Source organism: Lissotriton vulgaris, chromosome 3_1 (genome assembly GCF_964263255.1).
Source record: "Lissotriton vulgaris chromosome 3_1, aLisVul1.2, whole genome shotgun sequence".
In the NCBI taxonomy this organism is placed as follows: domain Eukaryota; kingdom Metazoa; phylum Chordata; class Amphibia; order Caudata; family Salamandridae; genus Lissotriton; species Lissotriton vulgaris.
The window spans coordinates 918,151,191-918,174,646 of record NC_141689.1 but is presented as its reverse complement, the minus strand read 5'-3'; the positions used below and the strand labels follow the sequence as shown (position 1 = coordinate 918,174,646).

Sequence of the window (23,456 nt, the reverse complement as noted above, 5' to 3'; positions counted from 1 at the left end):
TTATTTTCAGATACCTGACTCTTGGATTATGTAATAGACTTTCTAGTAATCCATATTCTGCAAGAAAATTGTAAAATATTCATTTTGTAATGCCCAAAATAAGAAAGTCGATTTTGAGTAAATTCACTGTTTAAACTGCATTTTTGCTTTCCTTAAAGTGTCTCAGTCTTAAGCAAATGCATGCATTTAGGTTTTGACATAAGGTTGTGCTTTCTTGTGATTCAGTGGGTTAATGTGCCAGTACACAGGCTTGTTTTAATATCAGGATTGGAGGTTCTACTTTCAAGCTAGGCCTACGGACAGTTTGCTTATTTAACGCTGATGAAGTGTGTGCCATAGGATTGCAACAAGTAAATTACTCTAAAAAAACTGGTCTGTGTGTCTTTAGCTTTTGAGACAAATTGACAGTGAATGTAGTCTAATAATATGGGAATAGTGATCATTTTAGCGCCTAAAAAGAGAAATTATTTTTTTTAAAATAGCTTGAATTATTGTTGATTAGATCCAGCCTACTGGCTTTGTCAGCTCCACCGTGGCAGAAGCTGGGGGCTGGGAGAATCTGCAACAGCTGGCTCAGCGCGCTCGCTGAGATGTTCTCTTTTAAGTGTTTCCCCATAAATTATGGAGAAGGCCCCTCAAGTGTTGCCATTTACAGCCTTTTTAATTAGGCCTTTGTTTCCGAGGAATGCAGAATGACCTCTCTGCACGGGCTGCTAAGGGTGAGGTTTCTGGTTTCTGGTTTCACCGTGGTAACATGAAAGACCTTGATTTAAACGGGGAGATGAAAAGGGGTTTCTTTAAACATCGTGTTAAATGCTTGGCAGGACTGCTACAATGTTTGCTAGCTGTGTTTTATTTTACAGAAAACGAAATGATGCATCCAGTGTTAGATAAAAATAACATGCAGCCTTTTTCACACAATTTTGAAGGTTATAGGTTACAGGCTTACGTTCAATACAGATTTGCTCATTAACAGTTAAGTAATAAACAGTTATTTTTTGTGTATGGTACAATGTTTTTGTGTTGTGTATTTTTCTGTTTTTGCCAACAGATTTTTCATGGATTGTTCTTAAGAAGGGAAGACACGTGAGTTTGGCTAATTGACAAAAGATGTGTTTTTGCGTCATTTCTTTAACGGAAAAAAAATGTACATGTTTCTGTTTGAGGTATTTACAGCTGTCATGACATATTATATTTGACAATAGGCCGACAACTGCGTTGTGCTCAATGTCAAAATGAGGGTGTAGAGTTTGTATGGAGTTTGGACCTGACAATTTAGACAGGCCCAAATATTGGGTTTTTGACTGCAGGTTTAAAGTGCATAAAATACACATGCCATGGTGCTGCATTTTTGTATGTTTGTTCATGTTGTTACCATCACAAGTTCTCCTGTATTGGATGAATTTGGTATAATGATAAATTTCACAGATATGGTTTGCATACTGTGAGGAAGGATGGCAGCACTTTTACCAGTGCATGCCTACCTTTGGCTATACATTTGGCTGTATTGAAAATAAATAACTAAACAAATATAACAGGTTCAAAGTGTATCACCTGATGTTACGTACTGCACATTCCCTTAAAGGAATAGGCAGCCCTAAATTGTTATGTATCCTTGATTGGACCTAAGGATAGAATTATAGATCTGTGACTCACGGTGATCTAATTTTTATATTGCGTTATTTGATTATGTTTTGTTTCCCAAATAGCATATGGCTTTGTCCCCTTGAAAGGAAGCCAGGTTTAATTTTTTTTTTCCTCTCCCTGAAGAGAGAACAGGAACATAGAATTAGAATTTGTGTAACTTTGGTCTTTTGTGTATTCCCCGTTCTCTTGGTGCTGTGTTACATGCCTGAGGCACCCAAGCACACTCTTGTTCTTCCTATAGATTTTTCTTTTGTTGTTCCGCCCCTGACCAATGCCCCTGACCAATGTCGCATTATGCTTAGTTATTAGGCATTTTAGTTGTGTCCTAATTCCATTTCCCCTTTTCCCATATTCCTTTCACCAGTCAGCCCATTTATCATTATGGGTGTATTGTTTATGTGTACACTTCTAGACCGTAGTTATGTATTAGGGACCCCCATGTTATGTAAAATGTTTTTTCCCCCCCATGTTATGTAAAATGTTTTTTCCCCCCCATGTTATGTAAAATGTTTTTTTCAGACTGACTGTCAAGGTAGTGATAGGCTGGTTCCAATGTCTATTTTTAATTTTTCAGCTTTCTTGCTGCTTTAATTTTTGGTGGGATTAGATGTGTTCTAAACATGCAAATACCAGGACTTTCTAGTGTTTGTTCTTTGTCTTCACATTTGATCATTAGCCTTTTATATTGCATAGTGCACTTAATGCACATTTTTAAAGGGACTTTTCTTCATGTCTTTGATAATGTGAATGATGTTATCTTTCTATTCGAGATGTTCTAGATAAGGAATTTAGGAACACCTAGGCTTAGTCATTGAGGGAACACATGTATTTACCCCATTAGACAATGCCACTATGTGAGGAAATTCATTTTGATAGAATTCCTGTGTAGCTATAGATGACAGAGAATAATGAAAAGAACATACCTGAAGATTCTAAAGATACTGTTTTGCCCTTTTGCCTTTGCTCTTGTATTTTATGCTCATGGCACATTGTCACTCCCATGCAGATTGTAGGTCACCTGCTTGCCAGTCCTTTTGTTAAAACACATGAACTGCTTTTTGTGCTTGATTTGAAGGAAACTAACAATTGTGTTACATATTCTGCATCACTAGGGTCCTGCTAAGATCTTCCAGAGTTAAAGGAAGAGTGATTCCCTGCAGACCTGTGATCAACATTAAGCTCACACCCCATCAGTGACCGCTCTAAGATGAACAGATGTCCTGGCTCTACACTTCTTGCAAACAAGGAAGTCGCGAAGCGGGACAACGATCATCAGCGCGACATCAGTGGTACCTCCAAAGCAAGGCAGTTGATTTGCGAAAGGCGTTGCAGAAGAAAGGAGGAGCTGATTCGTTTATTTGTTGTTTGGGCTCTGTACCTGTTATGTGCTGGTAAACCTCTGTCAGTGTACATTCCCTTGAGCCATTGGCCCGAGTTTTGGCCACCTTCACACTTTTGCTTTGCACCAGTGGAATGGCAGTGCACCCAAGGATCCACGTTTGGAAAAAGGCACTACATTCTGGTGCCCAGGAGAGAGCAGCTTGAACGTCCTCTGACACTAAATGATGAGTGTTGGAGTTTGAAAGTGCTGCTGCTTTGCTGAAGGAGTTTTCTTGACAGTGTTTGGATCTGCACGAGATGCTTTGTGCCCTTGATCAATAAACAGCACATCATTTGTAGTGTCTGCCACCAAGAAGAGACACTGGTGCATTGTTTTGAAACATTGAAACTTTCGAGTGAGCTGTGAGTGTTTTCCCCGGACGGCACTCCAACTAAACAGTATTGTCTCCTCATGAAAGGCCTGACTTGAAGAGGCCCAACGCGAAGAAAAAACTGGAAGCGGATCTGATGGACTTTGGGTATTTTTTGTGAGCTTATATAGACTTGAAGTTTGGAAAATAATTTTTGCTGCTTTGCTGGCATTGTTTTAAAGTATTTCTGTTTAGTAAGAGCAGAATAAAGTCCACTCTCTGTGGAAGAGTATCCCTTTTTCATCTGAGAGCATTGATCAGGAACACCATTGTTTCACTTAAACATATAATGAATTACTGAAATGCATAGGAAGCTATATAAAACGTTATTAGATAATTCTAGGATTTGCTGTCTGCTTAGGACTGTGCAAGTATTACGCATTTGACCTTTTGTTGTTCTTTTTCCCTTGCTGAATTGTATTATGGTATTTTGTTAAATTTTTGATTGGTTACCATTTGCCAGTTGCAGGGTCACGTAGGAGTACAAACGGTTCAGTTTGTGACCTGAGTAGTGGCAGTAGGCCTGCAGGACTTGCAGTGTCCCTATGACCTGCTAATAATCACAGCTGATGTACTCTACCAAGATTGCGTGAGCGACATTAGAAAATGGAGATTGTATTGAGGAATGACGATAAAAAGCAGGAGATGAAAAACAGACATTACAGAATATTGTTCTTTAAGTGCAGTATAGCTCTATCTATTTTAATACTTTAATGTATTTTATTGGCTACTATATTTTGGTATGTTTCCCCCTACACTATTGACGTCTGCACCAACTTCCCAACATACTCTTTCTTTTTCTTCACATGAGTTTCATATTTTACCTGAACATGAACTGGTTAGGTCAGAGTTTACTGATAATTCCTTTTGGTACAGTATTTACATCAACACCAGCTAGTGATGAATATAGCCATGTATAGGTTATTGCCTATGTAAGGGCAAAAGGATGCTCTGTGGTTCTTGGCGTTCTGAACCTGTGTTTTAAATGTCATGATTCTGTTATGAATTTGGTATCAGTGAACCGCAAATAATGAATGCGTTATTCATGAGTATTTTCGTCATGTTACACCAATGGATTCACTGTGCATTTGAAGGTTTTGCATTGAACACTTGGGTTTCATCTTGTAAATAGCAGCCATGTTATTCGTTGCCCTTACAGTAGGCTCTCCCCATGGCAGAGTAAGCATTTAAAGGACATAACCTTAGCATGGGTTTGTGCTGACTTCTGCATGACCTGACGACAGCTGACCCTGTTGCTTGAGGCTAACCTCCCAAGCCAGTTCCTTGTTCAGCAGCTGGCGCAATAAAGTTCAAAGAGCAGGACATGTCCGATCTTTTATGGCACCATTCCCACCACTTATATCTCCGTCCCATCTGTTGCTGCCTTTCCTTTAAAGACATGTTCATCGATCTGGTTGAAGGTTTTATGGTGGGTTTGTCCGGCCTGATGGAACAGGAAACCAAGCATGTGTGCAATTCTTTTCTTAGCCTGGACTTATCCTGAAAGTGGTGCTTTGTGTGCACGTCCTGGGAGTGACTAATAATAATATGGAATGTGTGTGCCTAGAGCACAATTTTCTGTATAAAAGGCCTGTGCGAAGGCCATGCAGCAGACTCTCTCATCCAGTTGCTTTAAGAGTGGCTGGGCGACGGAGCCTCACAATTAATGATAATAAAGATGTCTTTTCATATTTCAGATTCTGTGTTGATTTCTTTGCCACTCTTGAATGGACTACTTATTGGTAAGACCCCTGAGAAGGAGTATTGTAAATATTTGGTTCTTCAGAGCGATGAGTATCATCCGAGCCCTGGACCCGGCCAGCTTGATGAGCACCGCCGGAATCAGGGGAATGGGAGGAAAGGCGTACAGAAAGCTGTCCGTCCAGTTGATCCATAATGCATTCCCCAGCGTCCCTTGCTGGAAGTACCTGGAGGCGAAGTTTTTGCACTTGCTGTTTTCGGCGGTGGCGAACAAATCTACGTCTGGAGTTCCCCACCTTGCGAAGACTTCTACTAGTACTTCGTCGTTTATGACCCATTCGTGGTTTTCCTGAACCAGTCTGCTCAGTGCGTCTGCCTGAACATTCTGCACACCTCGTAGATGGGTGGCCATTATCGTCAGTCCTCTGGCTAGGAGCCAGTGCCAGATCGTCTGCGCCTCCTGTGACAGAGTGCGTGATCTCGAGCCTCCCTGCTTGTTGAGGTAATACATCGTGGTGGTATTGTCCGTCTGTACAAGCAGAGAGTTGGTCTGGAAGGACGGAAGAAAGGCCTTCAGAGCCAAGTGAACAGCCCTGAGTTCCAGGAAATTGATGTGATACGTGGCCTCCATCGGCAACCACGTTCCTTGAATCTGTAGAGTCCCGGAGTGCGCTCCCCAACCCAGGAGAGAAGCATCCGTCACGACAGTCTGTGTGGGAATGTCCCTGTGAAAGGGAACCCCTCTGAGGAGATTCTCCGCCGAACACCACCACTTCAGAGACTGAAGAGCAGCGACAGTCGAATTTTGTCGTCCCAAGATCCTTTCCTCTGATCCCACTGGTCCTCCAAGCACTCCTGCAGCTGTCTCATGTGCAGCCGTGCGTGTGGCGTCAGGAAGATACAAGAGGCCATCGATCCCAGTAGAGAAGACACCGTCCTCACTGTTGTAGATGGAGTTGTCATAAGAGCCTGAGCCTTCCGAAGGAGTGATAATCGTCGCTCTTCCGAAGGAGACACGCTTGCTGACAGCGTATTGATGGAGGCTCCCAAGTACTGTATGCATTGGACCGGAGTCGGGACAGACTTGGCCATGTGGATGTGCAGCCCCAGCTTGTTCAAGAGAACGCACGTCTTCTGGAAGTGTGCTCGCGCTTCCGAGAAGGAGGATGCCTTGATCAACCAACCGTCCAGGTACGGGTAGACGAACACCTTGTTCTTCCTCAGGTGTGCTGCTACCACCGCCATGCACTTCGAGAATGTTCTCGGCGCAGACTTCAGTCCAAATGGGAGTACTGTGTATTGATAGTGATTGGTGCCAACTTGGAACCGCAGGAACTTCCTGTGTTTGTGTGCAATGGGCACATGGAAGTAATCATCCTGTAGGTCTATAGCGCATAGCCAGTCTCCCTGTTGCAACTGAGGGTAGATCTGATGCAACGACAGCATGCAAAACTTTTCCCTGCGAATCCATTTGTTTGCCTGCCGCAAGTCCAGAATGGGCCTGAGCTCGTTCCTGTCCTTCTTGCGGACCAGAAAGAACCTGGAGTACAGTCCTCTTCCTCTCTGAGACAGAGGTACGTCTTCTATCGCCCTTTTCCTCAACAGGATATCCGCTTCCGCCTGAAGCTCGCGCAGCTGAAACTGCGAGCTGACCGGGGGAATAGCTGGAGGAGGGCTGGTGAACCGAAGACTGTATCCATTGCAAACAATATTCAGCACCCACTTGTCCTGAGTAATTTTTCTCCACTCTGCCAGAAAAAATTGAATGCTTCCCCCTACCGGAGTGGGTAACAGATCCGGGGGAAGTAGGTTCCTAGGGCCTAGACCCAGCCTGGCCCTTGGGCGCTGGGGCCGACTGCTGGCCTCCTCTGCCCTTCTGGCGCTTCTGGAACGGCCTGGCCCCGTCCTCGGCCTTGCCCGCCGAACCGCCGTTGGAAAGGGCGGTACGTCTTCTTGGTCTCTTTGGGCTTCTCCAGGCCCACAGCCGTTAGCGTCTCGGCCTCCGCCTTCATGCGGGCCATCTCATCGTCCGCATGCTTCCCGAAGAGGGTCTCACCGGAGAATGGTAGGTTGGCCACCCTCTGCTGTGCGTCCGGTTTCAGGGACGTAAGCCGGAGCCATGCGTGGCGTCGTTGGTTGATTCCGTGGCAAAATCCGTGAGCAGCCAACTGGGAAGAGTCCGCTGCAGCGCTGATTATCTGGTTCGCCACCAGCATCCCCTCACTCAGCACTTCCATGAAGTCCTCACGCTTCTCCCGAGGTAAATGCTCAGCAAACCGCTCGAGGGAGTCCCAGGGGGCGCGCTCGTATCGGCCCAACAGCGCCGTGGCACTCGCAGCCTTCATGGAGGTAGCGGACGTTCCACAGACTTTCCTCCCCGCCGAATCCATCCACCTGGACTCCTTATCCGGGGGAACCGTGGAGGACGGAGTGGTGGCATGCTGCTTGCGGGCCGCCGTCACAATGACAGAGTCAGGAGGGGGTTCCGCTCTCAGAAACGCCGGATCCGAATCGGGAGCCCGGTACTTCTTCAGCAACCTTGATGGAGCCGCCCTCGTCACCGCAGGGGTGAGAAACAGGGCCATAGCCGGTTCCTCCAGGCCCGGCACCAGAGGCAGGAGAGGACGAGACAGGTGTTTTTGATGTAAAGTCTCAAAAATGACTGACGTTTTCGGAGTAGGCACCGTCAGGGATATGCCCAGCTTCGCAGCGCCCCTTAAAAGGACGTCATGGAACGCCACCAGGTCATCTATCGGGGACACTCTCGTGTCCGGTGACCCCGATAGGGTAGGAGAATAGTCCCTGGTCCCAGAGGACCTCGTGTGTGAGCGAGATTTGCGCCTCCTATGGCGGCGTCTTGACCTCGTGGATGATCTGCGTTGCGATCTCTCCCTTCTCCCAGAGCGAGAGCGAGACCTGCCCACCCGTGGCCGCTCCGCCGGTTTTCGTGGCGGGGTCTTCCTTGGCTCCTCACGGGGTTTCGGTTTTGGGGTCCCCTTAGGAGGAACAGGCAAGGACGGCAGGGAAGTGGACCTCGGCGGAGGAACCTTCGGCTGCGGGGTGGGCCCATGCGGAGGGACCGGAGGTGGTGGAGGGTCTCCTGAAGGAAGTGGAGGATCCTCCTTAGGAACAGGAGGAGGAGTCGGAGTCCGAGATGGTGTGTACACCTCTGAGTACACCGAGCCCGGTGACCCCTTAGGCGAAGGGGGCGGAGAGCCAGCCCCATCAGCAGGTGACTGCTTCCTCTTGCGTCCTCCACTTGAAGCAGCGTGACTTCTGGGACTAGAATCCCTCTTGCGCCGTTTTGGAGATGCTGAACGACTCCTAGACGCCGACCGCTTTCTGCTTGACGCAGAGCATCGCTTTTCTGGCGTCGAACGACGCTTCCTGGACTCAGGCGTCGATCGCCGCCTCCGTGACGTCGACCCTCTTTTCCTCGGCGTCGAACGCCGACCCCTCGACGTCGACCTCTTCTTCCAAGACGTCGTACGCCACCTCCGCGACGTCGAGCGTTCCGTCTTCGACGACGAGCAGTGCCGTCTTCTTGATGCTCTCGACGTCGAGGAGCCCCTCGACGTCGACCGGTGCTTCGACGGCGATCGACGGTGTCGCCTCGATGGCGATCGACGGTGTCGCCTCGACGGCGAGCGTCGATGCCTGTCACTACGCCTTCGGCGTCAGTAGGAAGACCTCGACGTCGACGAAGACAATGATGTCGACGGTGGCTTCGACGGCGACTTCTCCATGATCTTCGACGTCGAGCCGTCACGCCGTCTCGACCCGGAGCCCCGGGGAGCACACCGCCGTCATCCCTCTCGACGTCATAGTCGATGCAATCGACGTCGACGGAGACCGGGACCGTTTGCTGGACTTCCTGCCCCTGGGGAGCCCCCCAGAGGCCTCAGCAGAGGCAGAGGGAACCTTCCCAGCCTGCCCAGACCCACCTGCAGCCTGCAGACGCCTCTCCTCAAGGCCAGAAAGCCTGATCTTCAGTCTGTCCCTCAGAGTCTGAGCAGTAAACTGCTGGCAGATGACACAATCCTCAGGGACATGATCTTCAGGGAGGCAGACGATGCAGACATCATGGGGATCACTCTTGGCCTTCTTCCTCCACATGCTGGGCACTTATCAAAAAGGCCAGGCATTTTAGAGCCCTAAAACAGCACAAAAAAGAGAAAGAGAACACCAAGAAAGTAAACTGAAACACTTTTAGAACTCAAAAGTGCCAAAATATCCAATAAACCCTTGAAACAAGGGAGAGCTCAATGCCAGGGTCCTGTAAGCAGGAGCCGGAAAAAAGAACTGAAAGTAGAGGGACCTGCTATGCATTCTGAGATACTGGGAGAAGTTCTGGAAAGTTCTCTTAAAGGCACAGTATCCTATTTAAGCCACATAATGGCAGCCTATGGGGCTTGTCTGTCCCTACCTTCCTCTCTATCATTCCAGAGTCTTTGACTGGGGGAGGCAAGTTTCTCTATGGTAGAAACTGGCAGGCTGTGTTGTGTGTGGTGTTTTTTGGTGGAATTTCTAGTTGAAGTACTGGACAGTGTAGCCTGTGGATATAGGTTGCATTATTTGTCTTTAAATTCTCTCTTAAGTGTCTTTGCAGTTCCTGCATTATTTTGACAACTTAAGAGATTATTTTTGATTGCCGGGGTCCACGCACATGGGCGGGACTATTCACTAGATTATGACAATACACAGAGATCCCCTACTACAGAAAGTAGTGACCAACATATGTAACATAGCGAAAATGCATCAAATTGAGGAGTCACTATAACATTACCACAAAATAGAAAGCAGTACAATATGAAACAAGTTCAATGCAATAGTAACATGCCTTGTGCAACAAAAATCCCCTGATGAGGGAAAGCAGGTGAATAAGGTGAGGCAATATATCAACAGGCCATTCATCCAATGCTGCGCAAAACAAGAAAAAAAATCACATGAGCTCATAACATATAGCGGCGATTGTGAATCGAAATTCAGCCCTTTTCCTTTTCCCTCCCTGCCTCCTCTGTCATAAGCGTAACTGGCAAAGTGTAAGAATAGGAGAGCAGGCTGAAGTATTAAAGAGAGGAGGTAAATCTGATAGAGTCAAGTAACTCTGACCCAAATGTCATATATGTCACATAAAGCAGCTAAAGAAAAGTGCCATAGCCAGTTAGTTAAAGTCAAGGAGAAAAATGAATCAGTACTCCTGCAAGTGAATCTGCCAGTACCGTTAGTATTGTCTTTTCATGTGACAGTCATATCCTGCTTCTGCATGTAATAGCAAATATTATGAAATGATAAGTCAAGCAACTTTAGCCCTGCCAGTATTGATATTTCATGTGGGCATGCGTACACAGTTGACTAAGAAGAAGCGCACTTCATTTGAGTGATGAGTGTGCCAGTCCTTCAGCTTTTCCTCTCCTGTCCTTTATGGTGCCTTTTCCAATAACAATGTGTATTGCTAGCAACTGTGAGGAAAATCATCTCTATAGAAGCCTGAGGGGGGCGCTGCTCACTGTTAATAGAGGCAATGGCATGCGGAAAGGCAGTCTATAGCCGCGGTTAAGCACGCTTCCACTTTCTAAAGAGGCGCAGCCTAAAATTTGAGGAGGCGCGGCCCTGTGGTAGCGAGGACGCCGCCTTCGCTGAGGAGAGGCACGGCTTCAGAAGCGCGTGAATGTCGTAGCGCGCACCGTAGGAGTCGGCCGCCTCACCGTCTCTCCGCTATGCCGAGAGCAGAATCCGCCAGCCGAAAAAGGAGACCCCCGGAGCAACCCCCATGGTCTCCTGAGTCCTGCAGGCTCCAAAGAGACGACCCACTCGAGCAGGTAAGGCAAGGAAGCTCGTCAGGGATCCGTCCCTCGGCAGAGCTCTCCTAGCAGGCGGCCATCTTCCTGCGTGGCCAGACCACGCCCCGGTGAGCAATTTCTGACCACTTTTTGCAAATGGAAATTTCATACATCAGGTCCTTAGTGTGCTACGTTGAAAATTAGTAAATGCCCAAATATTGTTAATCGCCATAGCACCTGACGCTAAAATAAAGAATGCACACAAAAATGTATGTATATCAAATTAGAAGCAAATTAGAGCAGATAGAATAAGTGCTGCCTACGGAGCAAACACATTTTTGAACTTTTTGTCTTACAGATTGGCCTGAAGATGTTGACAAGCCGGTACTAGTTAGTGAAGATTGCACTGTATGCAGCTCTGATCTTTCTAGGATCGATCACCTGCTACCCTGCACCATTTGCATTTCACAATGAAGCGTGGTGCTCTGACTCCTCAGTACATATGTCTGCTCCAGGGATTTGAGGCTAATATTGTACTGCACCATCAACTGTTCAATGCTTATTTCAATGTTTAGCCTTTAAAATGTTTTTAAAGTAATTACATTAAACCCCCAATTTAAGACCACCAGCACGGTTCCCCCTTCCTACTGTTGAGTATCTTCTGACATCCTAAATAAATATTATGATCACTTGTTTACATCATCCATTTAATAGCTTTCTAAGTAGTAGCAGATTTAATAGGCACTAGCATATGGCACTGTAGATACATCAATTCAAACATAAACATATTCACTTCTGACACCGACAATGCAGTACTAAAGTGAAGATGTTGCACCAAACAGGCAAACAGACTATCTGTACATTGGTACTCTAATGTAACTAAAAACATTTTTCAGAGTAAGGACTTAATGTATGCAAATTTCGTATGATAGATTTCTCACCCAATCTTCACAAATTGACTAATTTAAGTAGGTTTCACAGTGTTATCATTAGGGTTGCACTTACCTGGATAGGGATATCCCAATCAGCCGCCATATTGCTGAGTTCGGACATCAACTCTTCTGTGCAGGAAAGTGCGAAACGTGGCGTTATGATTGGCTTCACCCTAGGATACTGTAAAAAGTGTACCACAAATTAACAATATATAATCATCACACCATAAATCCACATTGCAAACTATTTGCGGTCCAACTCCTACTTGTAAATTTTGATAGACATCAAAAGTAGACCAGCCCTGGTCTTTTGGTCTTGTTTTCTTTAAATGTATTTGTGATTCTGTTAGTGATTCACAAGAAGTTGAATCTGGTTCTATCGCTGCCAAAAGGAACAGGTGGTTTCATAAATCACTCTCACAGACTACCAGAAAAAAGAGACAAGCTCTCAAAAGGTCTCAGAGAAATAAGGAGGAAGTAGCATTGTGCACGACTCAGTATAAAGGGGCTGTTAGATTAAGGAAAAAGAATTAAAGGATAACGCCTGGCACAATGTCATTGCCTCTAGTTTTAACATGATCACCTTTTTTTTTTGTGGATAATGAGAAGTCCAATTTTTTGTCCTATTTCGAACTCCTTCCTGGACCTGGCTATTTTACCAGATACCAGAGTCAAACATTTTAATATTACATTTGGTGTGGTCTGGGCATCTGATCCCGATTATAGTATTGTTGAAGACTTACAGATAAGGACAAACATGCTATTTTCTTAATTGGAGGTGAGGTATGTGAAGCAGGTCCAATGAAGACACACGCAGTAAAGGTATATGTTTCTCTGATTTATTGTAGTAAGAATCCCATCGAACCACCAGCAGTCCAACTGGAACAACTGACCAGGTTTACTTCTAAAACACATTAGAACTTATGACATCACACTATGACACTATCAATTCCAACATGACATACCTACAATTCTACATTAACATTTGTACAAGCATAAGTAGATTACCACACACCTTCCCCTTTGCTTGAATTGAATAAGATATGACTCGATACAAAAACAAAAAGCTCATACATAATCAGAGAGATACAGTAAATAAGTTATGACTCTATACAAAACCAAAAAGCTCATACATAGTCAGAGAGATACAGTGATCGTTTCCCAACTCTTGATGAACACCTTGTTCCATCTTTTCCACCAGCTTGTGATCGAATTCCATTCATATTGTGAAGATGTGAATGATTTCTATCCACATAACCCCCCAGGCTGTGATCTAACTTGCCTTTAACAACAACCACTCTATTTAAATTTCAAATGTGGTAATCCTGAGTTTTAACAGCATTCCTAAATACTTTTATAACCTTAATAGGTTTCAAAATTTTTGAACTAGCACCACAAATTAAACCAGGACGTTTTATCATCACCATGTCTCCAACCATTACCTCAGTTATTTTCGCACTTTTCTTTGCATCAAAACAACATTTCCTTGCTCTAGATTTCTCCTTTTCCTTTTTCTTAACTTCAATACCATCACACTTATTTTCTTTACCTCTGCTAATTTCATATTTGTTAATCCATATTGGTTCCACGCTTGTGTAAGGAACTCGACCTCCAAACAATAAAAATGGTGTTTTCCCTGTTGTGGAATGAGGAAACAATCTATATTCCTCAACTTTCTTCAAAACTTCAGATTTCCAGTCAATAGAAGCTGATTTTGCAATATATATAGTGTATTTAATCACTCGATTAAACCTCTCAATCATACCATTTCCCTCAGGATGATAAATAGAGAAAGTTTTGTGAGTGACCCCTTTAGAAGAAAGAAACTTTTCCATCTCTTCTGACACTAGCTGAACAACATTGTCCGTCAACAGTGAACTAGGAATCCCTTCTCTTGAAAATAAGTCTTTCAAACATTTAATAATATGTTTCGAATCAATGCTTGATGAAAAAAACATTTCCGGCCACCGTGAGAACATGTCAATGACAGCTAACACATAAAATTGTGTACCATTGCTACTAATCGGGCCTACAATGTCCAAGACATTATCCTGCCAAGGCCCAGAAGGTTGTCTTCTCAACACCATGGCTTGTACACAAGGACACTTAGACTTATCACTAAGTGTACACGCAACACAATCACGTACCAAACGCTCTACTTGATTATCCATCCCTGGCCACCAATAAGTCATGCGTAACCTCTCTTTGCACTTTGATACTCCATCATGAGTAGAATGCACTTTATCAATGATCTCCTTCCTAAGCGCAGTAGGTGGAATGACTCGTGTACCATGAAAAAATAACCCCTTGTCAACAGCAAGTTCATTTTGCAAAGGCCAAAATTTCCTACAGCCATCAATTCCTTCTTTGTTACTCTTCAAGCCCTTATTAATCAATCTCACTACTTCATTTAAAACTTCATCACCACGCATCTCATCCAACCACTTTTCCTCTGAAATTACACTATGTTCAACTGCACAAACCCATTCATCACTATCTTCAGCATCCTCATCCAAAACTTCTGATTTAGGGGTTAACCGAGACAGAACATCAGCAACTTTATTCTTCAATCCTGGAATATAATTATTCACAAAATTGTAATCCTGCAAACCAATCACCCATTTTGTTATCCTACCAGAAATTAAATCCAGACCTTTTTTGCTAAATATCTCAATCAAGGGTTTGTGATCAGTTCGCCCTTCAAATTCAACACCCCAAAGGAACTTTTTAAGTTTTTTAACCTCTCAGAAAACAGCCAATGATTCCCTCTCAACCACCAAGTATCTTGTCTCAGGATCCCTAAGAGTGCGAGATAAGAAGATTATAGTTTGCATACCATCAGGACCCATCTGTTGCAAAACCGCACCTAACCCCTTCTCACTTGCATCAGTGATGAAAATCGGCTTGAGCTCCGGGTTGAAACTACAGAGAGAAGGAGAAGATATAAGTTTTTGCTTGATTCCCAAAAATTCATCCCCACATTCCTCAGACCAAACGAAGTCAACACCATTCTTCAACAAGTGTCTCATGTTGATGGCACAATCCGCAAAATTCTTTACAAATTTTGAATAGTACTCAACAACACCCAAAAACTTCATAAGATCACTTTTACATGAAGGAGAGCTCATCTCTTGAATAGTGTTGACCAGTTCAGACTTGGGCTTAACACCACCACTAGTAATGTTATGACCCAAATAGTGTATGGAATCTGTCCTAAACCTACATTTCTCAGCCTTAATGGTTAACCTTTCCAAAGCTTTCCTCAGTCTCCCATCATGTTGACTTTCATCATCACCATATATCAATATGTCATCTTGGTAGACATAGGTACCTTCCAGACCAAGTAAAACTATCTCAATAACCCTCTGAAAGACCGAAGAGGACGACACTAATCCAAAAGGCATGCGCCTAAACCTAAAAGTACCAAAGGGAGTTATAAAAGAGGTGAGGTCCTTGCATGAGTCATCAAGTTCAATCTGATGATACGCTGAGGTAAGGTCTATAGTACTAAACATTTTAGCACTACCTAGCAACATCAAAAGCTCATTTATGTTGGGTAAGGGATTCTTATCAACTACAACACATTTGTTTAGCTGGCGCAAGTCAATGCATAATCTCAAATCTCCATTTGATTTCCTAGCTGCCACGACCGGAGCCAACCATTCAGTCCCTACTACATCCTAAATAATGCCCCCATCCTTCAATTTCTGCAACTCTTTCCTCATGTCATCTCTTACAGCTATAGGTACACTCCTCACTTTACAGCTAACAAGTATAGACTCTTCCTTGAGGACAATCTTATGTTGATACCCTTTAAGACAGCCTAATCTACTGCTGAAAACCTAACTATTATTTAAACCAGCAACAAAGTTGGATTAAGATTTACTAACTACCACAGAATTCAAAAGTTCTCTTAACTGAATGGGAGGATCAGCATTGGGATCCAAGTACACACCAAGATCATCCTGATGCGTTCAACTAATTAAACTGTCCCCCTTCTTTGAGACGTAGATCTTACCCGATATTTTCAAAGAACAAGGGAAACCCAAAAGGAATGCCACTAGGGTCATTGGGCAGTAGTATATTTTACGGAACAGAGGACCCTAGTAATTAGAGATCAACCGAATGATAGACATATACTAGATAGTATATATGACTACTGTCCAGCCGGACAGAGTTTTTTATTTTTCAATTTTTCAGGTTAAGTGTGTAGGTATAACATTTATACAAAGGTGGGCACAACTTGTGACCCACAAAGGACAAGACAAAACATATGCCCCATCTGACCGGTTATCAAGCAATGCCCAAACAGTAAGTAATGCACGAGCTCCCCCGCTCCCCCCACCCCGTAGCGTGGAAGGTCTGACTCACTCCCTAAATCCCTGCTTTATGTCTGCTTCCCCAGATAAACCCTATTATGGATGTTGGAACCGCCGAGAACACGAGCACTGCTCCATTATTTTAAGTAAGTGTGGCGAGGGTCCACGGCTTTTTTCGTCCTTGTCCACGGTCCCTCGGCTAACTAAAGTATTCTCTCTCCGTAGTTCCCACCGGCGAAGGCGCTGTGAGCAATTTCTCACACGCATGGACATTGTGTTAGATAACTTTTAGCTCCCATAGCTAAACAACCACGGCTGAAAGTCCGAGTACCCCCAGGAATGCTATTATGCACAGTTAAGGTAAAACTTAAGAATAGTTTCTCCACCATTCGGTTTTCACATTACGCTTTAGGTCAATCACAAGCCCTTTCACTGCGCCGTTCCTCATGAAATATGGATAATCACTTCGAATCGCCGCTGGCCCACTTTGCCAGTTCACTAAGCATGTACAAAGCCAACGCGCCGAATAGCACATGTTTCCACCTTGCATGTGTTAATAGTTTGTAGCTCATTGGATTGAATGAAACACATTGCGCTAGCAATGAGCCCTCTCACTGCGACGCTGTTATGAATTCACTGCAAATCACCAATTGTTTACTATGCCAGACCCTAAGCATGTTCATAACCCAACTGCGCCGAAATTCAAATGTCTCTCCTTTGCATGTGCCAAAGCATAACCCGCTGAAATCCTCACAATGTCCGGTCTATGAAACTGGAACCTGTCACCACCTCATCACTGAATGGTCACAAGCATGTGCCAATTAGTCACACAAACTATATACAGTGTTTATCAATTCACCACAGCACTGAGTACCTTGCTGGCAGATTTTGTAAAATGTACTCAAGTCAAGTTCTAATAATTATTTCTATGTTATGTTTTTTCCCCATTTTTTCCATGTCCTCTCTAAATGTTAATTTAATGTTATGTAAATTGCCATAGGGGTAATGAAATTGCTCAAAACTTCCAAGACAAACTTGACACACCAGTTTTTGTCCTGATGATGATTTATGCATTTAGAAATTGCATCGAAACGTCGTCGACCTTATTGCACCATATGTTTGTTTCAATTCACGTATTGTGTTAAACAATGGGTTGCTATGATTTAATTCCAGTCTGTAAAATGGATTACTAGTACAGACCGCTTTTGTGCGCTTTACATAATTGTTTTGTCATATGTTTTGTCTTGTCCTTTGTGGGTCACAGGTTGTGCCCACCTTTGTATAAATGTTATACCTACACACTTAACCTGAAAGATTGAAAAATAAAAAACTCTGTCCGGCTGGACAGTAGTCATATATACTATCTAGTATATGTCTATCATTCGGTTGATCTCTAATTACTAGGGTCCTCTGTTCCGTAAAATATGTAGATCTTACCCGAGACAAATCTTCCTCTGAACTCAATGAGACCAATAAAATACCCATGTATCTTAATAGGTTCCCCACCATAAGCCAAAGGCCTAATATCAGGTTTCAACAATGTTATCTTTCCTCTCAGATTCTTTAAGTAAAATTCACCAGAGATGATAGTTATCTTGGCACCGGAATCAAACAAGACCCTTGTGCTAGCTCCTTCAACCAGAATGCAATCATAAGGACTACTCTGCTTCCCTCCATTCACCGTTTGTACAAGAATCTGTCCGCACTCACAATCATCACTACTAGACTCTTCACATGCATACTCATACACTTCAACCTCCTTAATCTTATGTGTAGGTTTACCTTTACACAAAGAAGTCAAATGACCCTTTTTTTGCACTTAGTACAAGTTTGATGTAAAGCTGGACACTTTTTATCATTTGCCAAGTGTCCCGTTTTACCACTCCTGAGGCACTTGACATTTATCCATTTTTCATTAACTTTTTCATTATGTACAGTTGTACCTTTCTGTCTCTCTTTAAATTGAAAGTCAGTTTTCCTCTTTATTTTACTTTCTTGGACTTTGCAAACCTTATCAGAATCCTTCTTTAATACTGCAACACATTTCAAAGAATGTTCTATCCTTTTTGCAACACCTAGTACCTCATCTAAAGTTGGTTAATCTCGTAACCATAATTCTTCCCTGATCTTTTCCATACTACACCCAAACATAAACTGATCACAAATTCTTTCATCTGTGAGAGTACCAAATTTGCAAGAGTATGAAGGCTTTAAAACAATTTTATCTTCTTGTTGAATAAAACACGCTGAAAGGGCAACTGTTTAACTTGAAATCCCTTCATGCTTGAGATGGTAACAGTCAATTTGTTTAATTTATAACTGTGTTAATAAGACACTCTGTTTAATTTTTCCAATTCTTTTCACGCTGCAATAACTTGCATTCAGTCACAGTTGTTAAAATTAAACTTTGCCGGTACAGGAAATACGCTGGAGCAACCCCATAAAAAAAACCTCTAATTGGCAAGATAACAATTGGGATGAGCCCGCATCGATTACCCCAGGAATGCGGCGAAAAGCTGCCAATCCCTAGATACTTTGATCAAATGTCGCAAGTATTTAAACTTCCAGAGAATAAAAGATGTTTATGAGCGTGAATCCAAAAGTTGTGATTTAAAGTATACAATGCCAAAATGTCACGATTTTTTTTAAGATAAAAAAAAATGAAGTGCTCCTCACCAATCTTCCTCTTTTGAGATTCTTCTCTCTACTTATTCTGCCGACTACGCCAGTGAAGCAGGTCCAATGAAGACACAAGCAGTAAAGGTATATGTTTCTCAGATTTATTGTAGTAAGACTCCCATCCAACCACCAGCAGTCCAACTGGAACAACTGACCAGGTTTATTTCTAAAACACATTAGAACTTATGACATCACACTGTGACACTATCAATTCCAACTTGACCTACCTACAATTCTACATTAACATTTGTACAAACATAAGTAGATTACCACAGTACGCCATTATTAGCAATCCTACTGGGCAAGCCGCAGGCCAAACGGTGTTCCCATGGATCTCTTTAAGAGTAATATATAGATATTGGCTCTGTTTGGGACCAAGATTCTTAATCTTTCCAGTGCATTTTCCATTCCACCAACTTGGTCACAATTAATATTTGTCTCTGTTTTAAGAGAACAACAGTGATGAGCCTCGCTGTTACTGCCTCATCTTTTTAAATGATTCATGGTTTAAAAAGCTGGCAGAGTTGTAATAGAAAAGATTTTGAGTTGGGCAGAGGACAAACATACTTTTTCAGACTTCCAATATGTTTTTTTTTCAACTCAACATCACATAAGCAAGTTACAAGCATACCGATCTGTGCTACATATCCATGTTTAGTAATCCCAACATGGTCTCAGCGCATATATTATAATGTAGATAGTCCGACAGGAGTAAATGGTCCACAGTATGAACAGGTAAACAAACGTAACTTTAGGTCATAACAGTTGCTTTTTCAGGCATAGATATTAAAAGCATTACATTTGTCTTCCCTTCGAGTGATCCTCCCATAGGCATTCACACTCCTGCACATAGGGATAGTGCTGGGTGCATGCAGGATGACATCATCCCATGATGTAGTGCCATCATTCGTTTAAGGCACAGATTCAGGAGACGGAAACAGGGAAAATCACCAGGTCCTTTGAATTCAGTGTCAACCTGTAACAGGGCTCTCTTTCTCCTTAATCAGGGAGATCCTCTTTAACTCTTGCAACTCATGGAGCAGAGTGTCTAAGTCTGCGGCTATGGGGACCCTGTGCAGCCCCCGACTCTTTTCCCGCTGGAGCACCACAGACTCAGCTTTACCCCAATTAAGGGGCCGATTACAATCTTGTTGGGAAAGCATTCCTACTGAATGAGTCCAGGAATGCTTTCCGGACGACTCGGATCGGATGAATCCGACCAAGCAATTTGGATGTATCCGATGGTTCTGGATACGATTCGCTCAGACTCCCAATTTACTTCAATGGAAGCCTGTGTTCTGTACGAGATCACAGTCTCCCATTCAAGAAAGGGGTGGCTGGGGAAAATCGTGCACCCTGTGGCAGGCACCCCATGGTGCCTGGCACACTGTGCATGGCTGGAAAGGGGGTCTCTTGGGTACCCCGCGGACCCGATCGGAGGGCCCTGGGTGAAGGGTGGCCGGCTACAGGCCCCCAAAGACAGATTCCGGCAACCAATTCATTCCAGAGAAACCGATTTGGAACGGCTGTTCGAATCGGTCATCATAATCGATCGCTCGGAAACTGAGTCCATAGATCTGTACGATTCGGCTCCGAAAGGCTCGACTTGTACGAATACCTTTCGGAACCGATTCGGACAGCCCTTACGGTTTCCAGGCATTGTAACTGGTCGTTCGGAACTGGGTACAATTTGGCTGGAAACAAGGGTATTGGGATCTGATTCGGCAAGCCCAAATCTGATTAGGAGCCCTTTTGAACGAGATCGTAATCGCCCCTAAGTTCAGCTGCGCACCAGTGCTTTAACCCTGGTAACATGTCGGCCATCCAATGCGTAGCAATGGACCTGCGGACTATAAGCAACGCCAGGTCTATGAAACGGTTTGCCGTGCTCCCTGCTTTCTTATGCTTGAACAGGCCTAGGACTTCGCTCTCCATGGTGCATCGATCGTCTCGCCCAGTGATGTCAATCAGGGCACATGTGACCTCCTCCAATAGTGTTGCTACCATTGGCATTCCCAGAACATATGAGCAATGTGAGCCTCTGGTGCCTGACATCAGGGGCAATACGAGTCAGACCCAAATACCCTATGCAGTCTTGCTGGAGTGAGATAGGCTCTATGTAAAATGTTATGTTGAACTTGGCATTACGAGAAAGTTTACGTAGATATAGCAATATCCTATTCCATTCTTTTTGTATAATTTTTCTGCCTCTGTCTCATTCCCAGCTACTCCTGGCTTGTAGCAAGGGGTCCTGGGTTGTAAATGCCAGGGCTCATGTGAGCCAGGTAGTCAGCCAGTGGCCTCCGTCTATAGTGTGAAGTGCATGAACCAGTGAGTGCTCCTCCAGCTCCGTGTCAACTATCTGTCAGTGTTGGTTCATTTCAGCTATCAGTCTGCCATAAGCCAAGAAATGACCTGCCGACAATTCACATTCAGACTGTAATTGCTCAAATGGTATGAGTACACCATAATGGAACACAGTGCCTAAAGTCATATGCCAGCAGCTTCCCATACTGACAGTCCCTCTCTCCCGACTAGGTCCTGGAAAGGCCAGATAGAAGTGATGCAAATCTCAGGGGAGTATTGTGTTAGGGTCAGCATTTGCATGGTGATAGGGGTGACCAGTATAACGCTGCTCAGTAGCCATGCCAGTAACCGGCCTGACATGTCACCCTCCTCATGCATTTTTTGCCTGATAGGCCCTAAAGTCTACACATTGTAGTTACTCTATCAGTTGGGCATGGCACTCCGTGGCTCTGGCCTGCATTCAATGAGATCTGCACGCGCTGCCACTTCCAGGGCTCCTAAAGATGTCTGGACCACATCTCTATGAAGACCTGACCATGTGCCCACAACTGCAGAAGTCGCCCTTTTGGTAAGGCATCCTGATACTGCTCAAGCATCTTAGGAGACAGATGGTTCACATAGGCTTAATAAAGCTCGACTGGCAGTACATCTAATCCTGGAGTCTTGCTCGTGGCTGCCACTTCCAGGGCTCCTAAAGATGTCTGAACTAAGTCTCTATGAAGACCTGCCCTTGCACCGAAAACTGCATGGATGCACTGCCCTTGTAGGACCACAATCAGTTCTTCTCATTCCACTGATCTGGAGGTAGCTGTGCGCCAGTTCTCTGTCAGGTAGTGGGAGATTGCCTCACCGGTCATATCTCCAAATATCGGGTCGTCCAGCATTGTCAGCTGCAACTGCCATGTGGGGACCGGTGGACAAGGTGCCCCCTATTCAAGATGCAATTGGAGCGGGTTGTGATCTGAGAATGCATTCTCTAAATATTCATCATTAATTGTCTGTAGTTGGGTGGACGTGTGACAGAATATTCAGTCCAGGCACACACGAAAATCATGTGGGGGTGAGTAGTAGGTGTATTCTCATGCATCTGGATTTAGGGTGGGAAGCTATCTAGCAGAGACCAGTGTGTGAGCCAATGGGAGAGGCAGGCCATAGTTTTTATTTTGGGAGAGGTTGGCAAAAGAGCATATGAGTGATATAATTGTGGATTTAAAACAGAGTTAAAATCTCCCTCAAAAATCCAAACGATATGCACCCTTCTGATAAGGATGGCAGTAAGGGGGGCAAAAAGGCTGCTGTACTGCATTCAGTGCATAGATACTGCCTAATAGAAGGGGCCTGCCAGCTAGATGTCCTTCCACCAGGACATATCGCCCTTCAGGGTCAATTTTCATGGCTAAGCATCGAAAGGGAACCAAAGGCTTAACCCATATACAAGCTCACTGGGCAAAGCGTGAATACGTAGTGCTGTACTCGAGCCTGTCTCAGAAAGTGTGTGATTGGGAGCCTGAGGAGGTGGGGATCACAAGGTGGTTGCAGTTGACAGCGCCTGGATTTGTTCTTCTCCAGCCTGTGACAGCGCTTTTGACTCTGGGCTCACCATTTCCACAGTTTCAGCATTTACCCCAACACTGGTTTCCGTCTGGTCGGGATCGTGGCATTAGCGTTGTTGGAGCCGAGGACTATATCGGCGCTGCTCCACCCAGTCCTTGGTGTCCGCCAGCTCAGTGAAAAAATAGTTGGACCGTTTTACCTTGATCTTCAATTCTGTTGAGAATAGTAGTGAGTAGGTCAAGCCTGCTTGTCTCAAGCGTGACTTCATTCCCAGGAAAGAGGCTCTGCGGTGTAGCACAGCCAGAGTGTAATCTGGAAACAGGAATATTTGTGTGTTGTCATGCAGTATTGGCTCTGCGCCTCAAGCTGCACGTAGGTTGGTCTCCTTGTCACTATAGTTCATTATTCTGGCCACCACCTGCCTGGGAGGTGCTCCCAGTGGCGTTGTCGCACCGGAACAGAGTGGACACGTTCCACAAGATAATAAGCTGATAGTTTCACGGGTGCCACTGCTTGCACCTACCATGTCTCGAAGAATAGTACAGCGTCGGAGCCCTTCGCCCCCTTGGTGAAGCCCACGATTCTTAGATTTTTGTGGTGAATTGCCCCTCGGAATCATTTGCTCTGTTCTCCAGGTCATGGACCCTAGCCTTGAGGGACCACAGCTGCCCTTCTAGTTCGGACACTGTAGGGCGAATCTCACTCAGCATACGCTCCGCTTGCATGACTCGGGCAGTAACTTTTATTGGATCATCATGCAATAGTCCCAATTCCATTGACACT

The 23,456-nt window shown here is 44.5% G+C and overlaps 1 protein-coding gene across 2 annotated transcripts in view; it reads right to left on the bottom strand.

Annotated features, from left to right (window-relative positions):
* GDA (guanine deaminase) overlaps positions 1-23,456 on the bottom strand; it is a 763,322-nt gene that overhangs the window by 220,133 nt on the left and 519,733 nt on the right. For both annotated transcript variants that reach the window (XM_086961261.1, XM_086961262.1), the window contains one exon: positions 11,888-11,995. In XM_086961261.1, the coding sequence (XP_086817387.1) occupies positions 11,888-11,995 (108 nt within the window). The remainder of the gene's footprint in view (positions 1-11,887; positions 11,996-23,456) is intronic.